Consider the following 14,677-nt stretch of genomic DNA (forward strand, 5'->3'; position numbering starts at 1 on the left):
TATAAATTTTATGGCATGGACATTCAATCAAATAAACCACAAAGTCTGACTTACATGTGGTAACATGCCATAAATCATATTGTCGATGATTCAAAGGATTTACAAACACAGCCCCGGATATAGTGAGAGGGCAGATTTGACATTTACCGCAACTCGAGTGATATCCTTTCTTTTTCTTTGAGCTTGGGCGGACATTTAAGCCGGCGATAAAATCGAGAGGCAATATCCCTAGAGGTCTTTTTGCATTTCGCATTCAGAGGTCCAGGTTATTCCTGGTGTGTGTGTCCTCATGATTCCATCAGCACCTAGAGGTAATTTACTAAGTGCTTCTATGCCTTATTAATGGTTTTAGATCTAAGATACTGTGTTTCTTGCGGTGTGCTGCAATATAGGATTTAAAGAGCAGCCTTTGTCTTGTACTAATTCTTGTGCTAAGATATGGTAGGTCTAATGTGAATTGTTTCCTAATAAATTTCTGGTCTTAAATTTTAGGGCCCGTAGCTTCACCATAGTGCGTTCGTATATGAGTGCAAGCTAAAAGAAAAATTTTTTAGGTTTTAAATAGTATTTTTTGTCTTCTTTTAGTATGAATGCTGGTGGTTTCCTGACGAAGCTCTTAGAGAACTATATAAGAGCGAAACGGAGATCTTCCGTCGTAGTTTGTGAAGCTATGCTATGAAGCTAAGTACCCTATTTTCATGAAGTTAATGTTCTTTATAAAGTTTAGTCTTGAAAGGGATACATTGGTTATTACTTAAAGGAAGACCGAAGACCAGCGCTTGAAACTGGTTTATAAGAAATAAGAAATAAAAAGTTAAACTGACTGATAAGAATTTAATATATTTAAAAATCTAAACATAAAAAAACTTGAGAAAAGAACTCAGAAAAAGAGAACAAATAAGATCAATGATAGCTCACGATTGGGTTATTAGTCCGAAATATACATCGGACTTTTAGCCTGTGAGCACTTGAGATCAGTTGTAGTTCTCTTTGGATATATGAACTTGTACTTTAGCCATAAGTTCAAGTAAGTCTTGTGTGTGTCACAGAATTTTTTGGGTGTATTAGGCAATATCTGAAACCTGGTTCTCGGATTCCCACGGATGGGATATGGCTATACCAGGATATAATTTACTCCGCCAAGATAGGGTAGGCAAAAACGGAGGAGGGGTAGCGCTATATATCAAGGAGGAAATCAAAATTACCATAATCACAGGGATCAAGTATACAGGGGAGTTCCTCTGGGTGTACCTTGCCAGGGGAAATGGCAAATGCCTGTATCTGGGCATTGTATACAGACCTCCTAAACAACAGGACGACATAGACAAAGAATCGAAGACATCAAGACCATCACTCTGCGTGGAGACACTGTACTGTTGGGGGACTTCAACATGCCAGATGTAAACTGGAATAAACTTTCAGCTATGACCAGCAGCAGCAGAAGGCTACTAACCTCTTTACGAGGAGCACGACTCAAACAAATGGTAATGGAGCCCACCAGGGATCAGGCAATTCTGGACCTGATACTTACCAATGGAGATAGCGTCACAGAGGTTTCGGTAGGTGAGGCGTTGGCCTCCAGCGACCACAACATGGTGTGGTTTTACCTCAGGAAGGGATCCACGAGGTCGACCACGTCAACGAAGGTCCTTAACATTAAGGGCACTAACTTCGAGAGTATGGGAGATTTTGTCTATGAGGCGCTGCAAAACCAAGACACAACAAATAATGTGGAGCTAATGTGGTCAGCTCTGAAATCTACTCTACAGGAAGCAACCAACCTCTTTATAAAAACCGTGAGTAAACGGCGGAGAAATAACAAATCCCAATGGTTCTCTGCGGAGATCTCGGAACTCGTAAAACAGAAGAAAAGAGCATTTGTATCCTACAAACAATCACAATGACCAAAAGCCAAAGAAGTTTATCTAGAGAAATCTAGAACTGTTAAAACAGAGGTCTGAAACGCCAAATTCCGGATGGAAGAAAATTTAGCTAGGAATATTAAAAAAGGGGATAAATCATTTTTCAGGTATGGTAGTGATAGAAAGAGGAATACTGATGGGATAGTGCGCCTGAGGAAACCCGATGGCAACTTTGCAGAATCGGACTCCGATAAAGCCGAACTACTATACAAATACTTCTGCTCAGTATTTACCTGTGAGATGCCGGGATCTGGTCCACAGCTGCAAACAAGTGAGAGCTCAGAAGACCCGTTCAGGAATTTTGAATTTTCCACCAGCAGCATCTACCAAGAATTGTCAAGGCTCAAAGTGAATAAAGCCATGGGACCAGATAAGTTGCACCCCAGAGTGCTTAGGGAATTGAGAGATGTCCTAGCAGAACCGTTAGCCAAGCTCTTCAATCTTTCCCTGAGCACGGGAAAAGTCCCATTAGACTGGAAAACAGCTAACGTCATTGGACGACGAGAGGCTGAGGGACCCCCATCAGCATGGATTTACAAAGGGAAGGTCCTGCCAATCCAATCTAATCAGCTTCTTTGACTGGGTAACAAAAAAACTAGATAAGGGAGAGTCCCTGGATGTAGTGTATCTGGACTTCAGTAAGGCTTTGATAGTGTCCCACACCGTAGATTATTGAACAAGATGAGCTTGCTGGGACTACGAGAAACATTAACTGCATGGGTTAAAGACTGGCTCAGTGGCAGACTTCAAAGGGTAGTGGTAAACGATACTCCCTCCGAAACGTCGGAGGTGTTTAGTGGAGTACTGCAGGGATTGGTCCTGGGTTCAATCCTATTTAATATTTTCGTACGGGATCTGCCTCAGGGACTTCAGGGTAAAATTGCATTATTTGCCGATGATGCTAAATTATGCAATGTAGTGGGCGGAGGTACCGTGCCCGACACTATGATACAGGACCTACTTTTACTGGAGCAATGGTCTACTATTTGGCAACTGAGTTTTAATGCCAAGAAGTGTAAAGTTATGCACCTTGGTAGCAGAAACCCATGCAGAATTTACACTCTGAATGGTGAGACCTTAACTAGAACTGTTACAGAATGGGACCTGGGAGTAATCATTAGTGAAGATATGAAGACGGCCAATCAAGTGGAGAAAGCTTCATCCAAGGCTAGACAAATGCTGGGTTGCATCCGGAGAAGTTTTGTCAGCCGAAAGCTCGAAGTGGTAATGCTGTTGTACAGCATTTTAGAGGCTACACTATCAAAAGGATGTGCTGAGAATGGAATCAGTTCAGCGAATGGCCACTAGGATGATCTCAGGACTCAAGGATCTCCCATATGAAGAACGCCTAGGTAAGTTGCAGCTATACACTCGCAAGGAACACAGAGAGAGGGGAGACATGATAGAGATGTTCAAATATGTTACTGGCCGTATTGAGGTGGAAGAAGACATCTTTTTCCTCACAGGACCTACGACGACAAGAGGGCATCAGCTAAAAATCAGGGGTGGGAGATTTCATGGTGACACTAGGAAGTATTTCTTCACCGAAAGGCTGGTTGATCAATGGAATGATCTTCCACTTCAGGTAGTAGAGACCAACAACGTGCTCGATTTTAAGAATAAATGGGATAAACATGTGGGTTTACTTCGAGGAAGTGCTTAGGGGGGGTAGGTTATTCGAGTGGGCAGACTTGTTGAGCCGACGACCCTTTTCTGCCGTCATACTCTATGTTTCTATGTCTTAATAATATTGTAATTTATAGCAAAAGAGACATATGATCAAGAAACTGTTTATTTTACTTTTGTGATTGTGATAAACATACAAGGGCCTAAAAATAGTACCTGGCGGGCCGCTTGTGGCCCCTGGGCCGCGAGTTTGAGACCACTGGCTTAAGGTATACTGATCTAGTTAAAACAGTGATTAGATTTGTAAGTCTGTTACCAGAAACTTCATTAGTCTCACAACTAATTACCCTCTACACATTAGGACTCTTCTAGTTTTTTATTCAATGCTGCTGACTACACATGATACTAATTTGAAATGATAGAGCCATAGTTGTACCACTTTCTGAGGGAAACTCTGAAATACTTAGTACTGTACTACTATTTGTTCGGCATTCAGAAGTTTCACCCCCCACATTTAACCCCCAGGTACATTTTGCCTCCAACATTTACTATTGCACTAAATTGCAATATCGTAATCATTATTGACCCAGCATTGACCTCTAATTTTGCAAATGTTTGTTCATCTGAACATACTATTGTAATCTTTGTTTACTTGACCCAGAATTTTTGATCCATTCATAAGATAACAATGAAATTTTTTCATATCTTGAGGGGAGTAGGGGCATTGCCCCCCCCCCCCACACACACACACATGACCGGGAGGGGTGCACTGGTAATGCTGCAATATTGAGGGCAGAGAGGAGAATCAGATTAATCATGGACAGTTCATCATGCTGAAACAGCCGTGATGAAACTGTCCTAATGTCTACTATGTATTTTTTACTTTTACGATTTTGTTACTTGATTTTAGACTTTTTGATGAAAAATAAAATAAAATTTCATTGTGGGTCAAAAAATACTGTAAAAGATTTGAAATGTGCACAATGAAAAAAACTGTGTAGCCACAAAAATTTACTCAAGTGGCATATTCAAAGGCATATTCAAATGAGCAAAGCCAACAGAAATTGTAATGATGATAATGCTTAATGATAATGATATTGCAATTTCGTACTGCAGTGAATGTTGGGGGCGAAAGATCCCAGGAGAAAAATGTGTAGGTGCAAAGATCCCGGGAGCATAATGTGTGTGGGGTGAAAATTCTGGGGACAAAATGTGCCTGGGGGCGAAATGTGGGGGGCAAAACTTCCTACAACAATGTGTTCAAGGATTTAGTGGATCTGTTGGTTCTTTTCTTCCCTAAGGAAGGAATAGAGAGCCTCTGCATGCCTGTAGGGCCATTGCACAAAATATAGGCAAGAGAGGTGACTATATTTTGAATCAGTTTGTCAAACTGTAAGCTTGCAAGCTTGAAAGGGAAAAGTGGCACTGAAAGCAACTGATGGCTAGGGCATCATTTTATCCAATGTCTCCCCTTACAAGTCAGCACTCAGGCCTAGATTTTCAAAAAAAACACATTAAAAAATAAGAGGCTGCTATTGCAGCCATTATAGTAGCAATTTTAAAAAAGTGAGTCATTCTCCAAAAAAGTTCATTCAAAAGAGGTTTGCAGAGAGACTCGCTAAATTAGCATGTGCCCATCGCTAGTTATAGCGATGGGCACATGCACAGAATAAACAATAAAACCCCACCACAACAATAGCGGGAAAGATGCCCAATGTCTCCCGTCACCAACCAATACCCAACCCCCCCATTGGCAGCAGCCATTATAGTAGCAATTTTAAAAAAGTGAGTCATTCTCCAAAAAAGTTCATTCAAAAGAGGTTGGCAGAGAGACTCGCTAAATTAGCATGTGTCCATCGCTAGTTATAGCGATGGGCACATGCGCAGAATAAACAATAAAACCCCACCACAACAATAGCGGGAAAGATGCCCAATGTCTCCCGCCACCAACCAATACCCAACCCCCCCATTGGCAGCAGGAGAGTTGCCCACGCTCTCCCACCCCTAACCGGTACACACCACTTGCAGCGGGAGAGATGCCCAATATCTCCTGCCGCCAACCAAACTCCCCCAACTCCCATCCAACTGCCACCCCCACCCCCAGCAGAAGAAATGCCCAATCTTTCCCTTCACCAACCAACACCCCCCCTAACTCTCCTCAGCTGTGGGAGAGTTGCCCATGCTTTCCCGCCTCCACGCAACCCCTCCCCATGTCTCCAACAACCCCTGCCCTCTACCCCTTACCTTATTTTCAGATGGCAGGCCAGAGGGATGCCTATTCCTTCCGGCCAGCAGGCCCACCTCTTCAAATGGCAGACCTTCCCCTCCTATGTTTGAGGCCTTATGAGTATGAGCCAATCAGAGCTTTAGGCCCCTCCCTGGATGCAATCGGGGCTTTGATTGGCCGAGACACATAAGGCCCCACCCAAAGGAGGGGCCTTAAACAACCTGGACCAATGTACTGGGGAGAGGAAGGTCTGCCATTTTGAAGAGGTGGGTCTGCTGGCTGGAGGGAATAGGCATCCCTCCAGCCAACCATTTGAAAATAAGGTAAGGGGGAGAGGGCTAGGGTCATCAGAGGCAAGGGGAGGGGTTGAGTGGCAATGGGAGAGTGTGGGTAACTCTCCCACTGTCGAGGGGAGTTGGGAGGTGTTGGTTGGCGGAGGGAGAGATTGGGCATCTTTCCCACTGTGGGAGTGTCGGTTGTGCAGGAGAGTGTGATCAAACTAAACTAAACCTTAAGATTGTATACCGCATCCTCTCCATAAATGTAGAGCTCGGCACGGCTTACAGGAATTGATATAGAAAGGAACTCCAGTGAAGAGTTGAAGGACTTAGTATAGAGAAAGTTTAGAGGGACTTAGTATATCGAAGAGGGAGGAGGTATTACATTTTAGAGAATAGCCAAATTTTCAGATGTTTTCGGAAGAGTTGGAGGGAGCTCAGACTCCGAAGCAGGGCAGCAAGGCTATTCCACAGCTCAGTGATCCTGAAGGAAAGGGATGTCCCTAGTTTTCCTGCATGGGATATGACTTTTAATAAGGGTAAGAATAGTTTGAATTTTTGAGTGGATCTGGTGGTATTGGGATTCGAGGAATTCCAAGATAGTGGAAAAAGGGGAGGAAGGATGCCATGTAGGATCTTGAAGGTTAGGCAGGTGCATTTGTAGTGAATCCTAGAGATTACTGGAAGCCAGTGAAGCTTAGACAGAAGCGGGGAGACATGGTCAAATTTACTTTTTGCGAAGATTAGTTTAGCCGCGGTATTCTGAATCCGCTGCTTAAGTAGATGGAGTTACAGTAATCCAGTCTGGAAAGAATGATGGATTGTACGAGAACAGCAAAGTGTTGTTGATGGAAGCAGGATCTCACTTTCCTTAGCATGTGAAGATTAAAAAAGCATTTTTTTACCAAGGAGTTGAGGTGGTCATTGAAGGACAGTGTAGAGTCAATGATGATGCCCAGAACTTTGCTTGAGAGCTCAAGCTGCAGTGTGCTTCCAGAGGACAGTGGGATGAGGGTGGGTAGCTGATCTAATTTTGGGCTGAGCCAAAGTAGTTTTGTTTTGGTCTCGTTTAGTTTCATTTGTACGGTAAGAGCCCAGGATTTGAGGTTCGTTATACATGAAGAAATGTTCTCAGAGAGGTTAGTGAGGTTCGAGTTGGTCTCGAGGAGGACAAGGATGTTGTCAGTGTAAGTTTAAAGTGTTTCCATAGGGAATAGTTGGAGGAGTTTCAGGAAGGACATATAGATGTTGAAAAGAATAGGGGATAGAGGTGAACCCTAGGAACTCCACAAATCGGTTTCCAAGGGGAGGATGAGGTGCCATTCATGTTAACGGTGTAAGAGCGGGAACATAAGAATTTTGAGAACCAGTCTAAGACTGTCGAATTTATGTCAATTTCAGAAAGTTGGAAAATTAGTATATCATGATGGATTATGTCAAAAGCTGCAGAAAGGTCGAATTGAAGAAGAACAGCGAACTTATTGCAAGAGTGAAGTTGTTGGACCTTTGAGATTAATGAGGCCAATAGGGATTCGGTGCTGAAGTTGGGTCTAAAGCCATATTGGTAAGGTAGGAGAATGGAAAATCTCTCAAGATAGGATGAGAGTTGGGTAGATATGATGGACTCTAGCATCTTGGTCAGGAGAGGAATATTTGCTATTGGGCGATAGCTGGATGGTATGGAGGGGTCTAGATCAGCTTTTTTCAGTAGTGGGGACAAAGCCTAGTAGGCTTTGTAGTAGGGCAGAGTTTATAAGTTTGGTGAGAGATGATATGACCTATGCGGGAATTTTCTTGTATAGGTAGGAGGGGAAAGGGTCCAAGGTACAGTTGCAGGATTTCAGTTTGAGGCAGAGTTTAGAGACCTGGGAATCAGATACGTGCTTGAAGGCAGTCCAGGATCTGTCAACTGGGATATGGTTGGAGACGGTTAGAGTAGGGTTGGAGTCAGTGGGCACCAGAGAGTTGTAAGAGACTGCTGGTGAGAATGAGCATCTTAAGGTAGTGACTTTCTCGTTGAAGAATTTTGCTAGATCGTCGGCAGATGGAGAGGAGGGGAGTATGGTGGAATCATTTTTAGAGGATATGGAGCGTCAGATGTTAAACAATGTACTACTTTGATTGTTGGAAATTTTGTCACCGTAGTAGTTTTTCCTTGCTTTTTTTAGTGCAGTATTGTAGAACTTAATATTGACCCTCCAGGACTGTCGATCTGTGGGGGATTTAGATTTTTTCCATTTGCGCTCCAGTATTCGACATTTCTGCTTCAGTTCTCTATGATTTGGAAGGTACCAAGGGGCCTTATGGAAGTAGGAGACAGTTTTAGTGGATAGTGGGGCGAGGGAGTGGTAGTTGGTCTCAGAGAGGGTGATCCAGTTGTACCAGTTGGTTTCAGGATTTAGAGGGTTAGGAATGGTAGAGATTTGGTTGAGGAATTTGGTCCAGAACAATTCACTAGCAATTTTTTTTCGGAAGGTAATGAAGTTTGAGGTACGGGGTGGGGTCCTGAGATGCGACATGAAAATGGGGAGGCAAAAAGCCCCTAAGAAGTGGTCGGACCAAGGGACGTGTTCCCAGCGAGTGTCATCGACTGAAGTTTTGTAATCGGTGAGATCGAGGAAGCTGATGATGTCTAGCGTGTGCTCCTTTTCATGGGTTGGAGAGTATGCGGGTGAGGGGGGACCTAGAGAAGTGAGGAAGTTATTGAATTCAGTTGCATCCTTGCTGGTGGTATTGTCTAGGTGGAGATTAATATCCCCAATGATCAATAATCTTTGAAATTTAAGGAAGGCGTTTGTTATGGTCTTGAGGACAGGTTCGGAGGATTTGTTCCAGGGGGATGGTGGACGATATAATAGCAGGATACCCAGTGAGTGAGGGTGGAGTTCGTCATTGACTGAGACTAGCATATATTCTAGAGAGGTATGGCTACTCTTTTCGAGGAGCTGGACATCGAAGAATGATTTGTGGAGGAGTGCCAAGCCACCTCCTTTTCAGTTAATTCTGGGGGAGAAGAGGCCTTGGTAACCGTGAGAACTGAGTTTGTTTTGTGTAAATACGTCGTCTTTTGCAATCCATGATTCTGTATGAATAAGAATCCGGGGTCAAGATCCTCAAGTAGGTCCTTCAAAATTTGGGTTTTGTTGCTGCAGATCTGGCGCTGCAGTAAAGTGGGACTGGGGTGAAAGAGTCAGAGGCATGGTTGGGAAGGTTGGCTGCGGGAATGGGCTTTAAAGAGGCATGACTGATTCTTCAAGGGTGTTTTTTGAAGGGATGACTTCTGGTGCGCAATAGCGTGGGGATACTGAGGCCAGGGCAAATATTACTGACATTTATGGGGTCGAGTAAGTTGGGAGAGGGAGGTTTCAGGCAGAGGGTGATATTGAAGGATGAGCAGAGTAGGAGAAGAAAAATCCACGGGTGTGGCTTTATGGTGGGGGTTGGGGGAAGTCTTTGGGAGGGCTGGGAGGCATGAACAGGGGAAAGGCTTAGTGTCAACTCAGGGAGAGAGCTTGGGATTTATTTAATCTCTGAGCAGTGGTTGAAATCAGGAGGACAGCTTGGCACCTAAATTAATTGCTGATGATAAGACGAGAACAGAGGTGAAAAATTAAGCGTCTATTGAGTGGGAGCTAGATCGGAGGTAGAACTGGGCCTCTAATCAGGGTAAAACTTTGCAATATGTCTAATTAATATCTATTAGTTTTGTGGGAGGGCAAAATCAGAGGTGGGGCTTAGCATCTAAGACAAGGAAAGACTTGGCAATGAGCCTGATCCTTGGTTTCGTGGGAGAGCAAAGTCAGAGGTGGAACTTAGCATCTAAAACAAGGAAAGATTTGGCAATGAGCCCGATCCTTAGCAATTGGGCAGAACTTGACATTTAAATAGATTCATGTAAGAACTTGAACAGGGTATCTAATCAGGATAAAACTTAGCATTATGACCAACTGGCATCTATTAGATTCGTGAAAGAGCAAAATCAGTGGTGGAACTTAGCATCTAAACAAGGAAAAAAAACCCAACCTTAGCACTGAGCCCAGCCTTAGCATTGAGCACAACTTAACATCAAAATAGTTTCACATGAGAGCTTGAACTGGGCAACTGATCAGGATAGAACTAGTGCTATGCCCTGCTAATATCTGATAGTTTCGTGAGAAAGTGAGATCAGAGGTGGAACTTAGCTTCTAGGTAAGAAAACACTTGGCACTGAGCCTAATCCTAAGCAATGAGCATAAGTTAACATGTAGAAAGATTCATATTAGAAGTTGAACATGGTAAAGCTTAGTATTAAGTCTAATCGTGGTAAGACAAGGCCAATCCTTCATGCATAAGTGATGTCAGGCGGAGGAAGGAGGCACCAAGATGGAGGGAAGCTTCCTACTTCCTCTGCCTTGTAGAGTCGTAGGGGAGAGAAGACTTTCGACGGCCCTCAAATGGGCTGAAGAGGAGCAGGATGCTGAAGTGGGCAAAGTCAAGCCCGATCGATCCTGCAGTTGGGAAGGCTTTCGGTGGCCCTCGAAAGGGCTGGAGAGAAGAGGGTGCTCAGAAAGTGAGCTGAAGCAGGGCTGATCTTTCCTGCTCTAGCCCGATCAATCTTGCAGTCGGGGAGGCTTTCAGCGGCCCTCGAAAGGGCTGGAGAGAAGAGGGTGCTCAGAAAGTGAGCTGAAGCAGGGCTGATCTTTCCACCTCTAGCCCGATCGATCTTGCAGTCAGGGAGGCTTTCGGCAGCCCTCGAAAGGGCTGGAGAGAAGAGGGTGCTCAGAAAGTGAGCTGAAACAGGGCTGATCTTTCTTGCTCTAGCCCGATCAATCTTGCAGTCGGGGAGGCTTTCAGCAGCCCTCGAAAGGGCTGGAGAGAAGAGGGTGTTCAGAAAGTGAGCTGAAGCAGGGCTGATCTTTCCTGCTCTAGCCCGATCAATCTTGCAGTCGGGGAGGCTTTCAGCGGCCCTCGAAAGGGCTGGAGAGAAGAGGGTGTTCAGAAAGTGAGCTGAAGCAGGGCTGATCTTTCCTGCTCTAGCCCGATCGATCTTGCAGTCGGGGAGGCTTTCGGCGGCCCTCGAAAGGGCTGGAGAGAAGAGGGTGCTCAGAAAGTGAGCTGAAGCAGGGCTGATCTTTCCTGCTCTAGCGGCATTGGGCAAAGTCACAAGGAGCTACAGTGGGAATCAAACCCAGTTCCCCAGGTTTTCAGGCTGCTGGAACTAACCAGACTGCTATTCCACTCTCTAAAGTAAGGGAGAGAATCAGATCAGGAGGAAAAAGGGTCATCAGAGGCAAGGGGAGGGGTTGCATGGCAATGGGAGAGCGTGGGTAACTCTCCCACTGCCGAGGGGAGTTGGGAGGTGTTGGTTGGCGGAGGGAGAGATTGGGCATCTTTCCCACTGTGAGGGTGTTGGTTGGGCAGGAGAGCGTGGTCAACTCTCCCGTTGCTGAGGGGAGTTTGGGGGTGTTGGTTGGTGGTGACGCAGCAGGAGAGAGGGCATCTCTCCTGCCGAACTTCAGTTTGGGATTTTTTTTTTTTCAAAACACATGCCAGAAATGTGTTTTTCACAGATCACCAAAAGCTGATGCCACTCTTCGATAATGGCTCGGCTATGTTTAAGAATCCACCGGAGATGCTCGTTTGAATGCTAAAGAGCCCATTTACATGGCAGTGTTCGAGACTGCAAGAAAACTTGCAAAAGACCGCCATAAGTCGTTTTGATAATGCGCCGCTAAAATACATGAAGGCTAAACCGTCGGAAACCAGTTTAAAGACCACGTTAAATGCTGATTTTATTTTTGAGAATCTAAGCCTCAGTCATTTTCAACCATGCTACGTGACTCTGAGGAGGAAGGATGAGAATAGAATTGCTAACTTCTGATCCCTGTGCCCAGATCTGCTGTCTGAAAGGTACAGAAGGAATGAATTTGATGGCATTCAGTCATCATCTGTGGAGGAAAAGTAGGATCAGATCTAACCATCTACTCATGAGAAAATCAGGTGTAGCAATTTTGGGATTTGAAGCATTGGAGATTGTAAAAAAAAAAAAAAAAGCACAAGGAGTAAGGTAAGGAAGGAACCAAACCAAATGTCCAAGCAATGATTTGAAGATTCACACTTCATGAAAATGATCGAATATGGAGACTCAACACAACGATGTTTCAGCAAAAACAATGCCTGCATCAGAAGTCAAACCTCAAAAAAATGTGTCAGTAAAGCATTTTATTCTGATAGATGAGGCATTGAATAAACAAAAATATTGGTAAGAAGCTGTATATTGAAACAAATGGCATTATCAAAAAGGTTGGCTACTGCAAAAATAGGCCCAAATTCACTAAACCTCCAAACCGTGCACGATCCGTTTCAGTTTGCATGCCGGCCGACGAATTCAGTAAAGGCCTGCATGCAAATGGGGACAATCATTAACACGCCCCCTACCCACGGTCAGGATCAGTAGAAAGCAATCCCCGCTCATGCGTACACCCTGACAGTAGTGATAGGAGAAACAGCCTCCTGTCACTGCTGTCACGGCTCAGCCCCAATCTCTTCTGCCTGCCCTGCTCTGCCCAGATTTCTGTTGCCTGCTCCCGGACTCTCCTCCTCTCTGCCGCCGTTCCCTGCAGTGCAAGCCCATGGTTTTAAAGTGGGCCTGCACTGTGGGGAATGGCGGTAGAGAGCAGGAGAGTCTGGAGAGCAGGGAAAAGAGATCGGGGCATAGCAGGGCAGGCAGGAGAGCCTACACTAGCCCCACCCACCGGCCCGACACACCGGCCCTGCCCAACACCCACCCAGGCCATGATCTCTCCTGTCTGACCTACTGTGCTCTGATCTCTCCCTCACCCTCCCTCCTCGCGACCGGCATGACCCTTGCCCCCCTCCTAGCACGGCCCTCGCCCACCTCCCGCACAGCCCACCCACCCCCAGCATCAAAAAGTTGGAAGCAAGAGGGGTGCTCAGTCCCTCCTGCTCCTAGGCTTCCCACACCCGGCCCACCCCTGGTCGGCCCAGGCAGTCGGGCCTAGCCCACCCACCCCGGTACCTTTAAAATAGTTGGGAGCAGGAGGGGTGCCTGGTCCCTCCTGCTCCTTCCGACAAGGCTTCCTCCATCTTCTGGAGCAGGAGGGGTGCCTGAACCTTCCTGCTCCTACACTGATCTTCGAGAGCAGGAGGAAAGTCCTCCTGCTCCTGCTCCTGCTCCCCAGGCCGCTGCTGCGCAATAGCAGCCCTAAGCCCCGCCGCAGCGCATCATCTGATGCATGGGGAGGAGCCTAAGGCACTGATTAATTATTTCTATAGCACTATCAGACATACACAGTGCTGAAAAGTCACAGTGAAGACAGTCCCTGCTTGAAAAAGCTTACAAGCTAGACAGACAAACAGGATGTCATGGATATAGTTAAGAGGAACGGTTAATCTGTTGGCTGGGTTGGAGGGCAGTGGAGAGTAGGATTATGGACTGAAGGGTGAGTCTTCAAATTAATGAAGTGAAGGAATAAATGTCATCACTTGAATATTTTGTTTGGTTCCTTCCTTACCTCACTCCTTGTGCTTTTTCTTTGTGTTGAACGTGAGGTAGTTCCCTCTTTTCGTTTTTTTGCTTGGAGCTGATATATTGGGTCAGTAATCTGGATTTGCAGGAATGATGTTGCCTACTGTTTGGTTTGAAAGTGGAATACAAAATGATACAACTCATCCTGGGCACTGGGTCCTGAAGATTGGTAGGCCAGTAGAGACCATTTTTTTCTGCAATTTGTTTTCTAACCTTGAAAACTCAATCAGATTTCACCAGTGATTTTTCTCCCTCATATTATCTTAGTGAGTTTAAAATCAGTGATCAGTCAATTTTTAGGTAAGTGCTCATTTGTTTCTAATTTTGACGTTTTGTGCTTCTGTTTTGAGTTTCACACTCTTCTCATTCTTCAATATCTCCACAGGACAGTGGCTGCCACTAATATGAATGAGACCAGCAGCCGCTCACATGCCGTGTTCAACATTATTTTCACACAGAAACGTCATGATGCTGAGACAGACAACACCACTGAAAAGGTACGTTATGAAAACAGGACGGAGAATAATGATTACAGTTGTTCCCAGTAGCGTACCAAGTGGGGGGGGAGCAGTTCACCCCGGATGCACACACTAAGAAGGTGTACAGCCTGGAACACTCAATCTGGAACCTCTCACCCTACTCTGCCGCTACTGCTTTCCTGAACCAGCAGCAGCAGAAGTAAACTTTAAATTCAGTCATAATGGGACCTTCCTGAATCTCCCTACAGCTGCCAGCTCTGCTCTAGAACAAGGAAGTGACCTTGTTCTGGAGCAGAGCTGGCAGCCATGGGGAGGTGCAGCAAGGTCCCATGATGACTGCATTTAAGTTTACAGCCACTGATGCTGATTTGAGAAACATACAATAGTGGCATGGAGGTGAGGGGGCAAGATACTGGATGGCATTGGGGTGGAGGGAGAGCGAAGGGAGCAGAATACTCTTATGGAAGGGTGGTGGAGGGTGCAAATGCTGATGGAATTGGTGTGCAGAGACAGGGAGAGAGAGACAGAAGGGGGAAGGATACAGGATGGAATTGGATTGGAGGAAGAGAAAGGGGGCAGATGCTGATGGAAGTGGGGTGAAGGGAGAAAGAAGGGGC

At 45.4% G+C, this 14,677-nt stretch overlaps 1 protein-coding gene across 3 annotated transcripts in view; it reads left to right on the plus strand.

Annotated features, from left to right (window-relative positions):
* KIF1A (kinesin family member 1A) overlaps positions 1-14,677 on the plus strand; it is a 627,076-nt gene that overhangs the window by 147,352 nt on the left and 465,047 nt on the right. For all 3 annotated transcript variants that reach the window (XM_033958697.1, XM_033958695.1, XM_033958696.1), the window contains exon 7: positions 13,967-14,078. In XM_033958697.1, the coding sequence (XP_033814588.1) occupies positions 13,967-14,078 (112 nt within the window). The remainder of the gene's footprint in view (positions 1-13,966; positions 14,079-14,677) is intronic.

This window comes from Geotrypetes seraphini, chromosome 9, assembly GCF_902459505.1.
Source record: "Geotrypetes seraphini chromosome 9, aGeoSer1.1, whole genome shotgun sequence".
Classification (NCBI taxonomy): domain Eukaryota; kingdom Metazoa; phylum Chordata; class Amphibia; order Gymnophiona; family Dermophiidae; genus Geotrypetes; species Geotrypetes seraphini.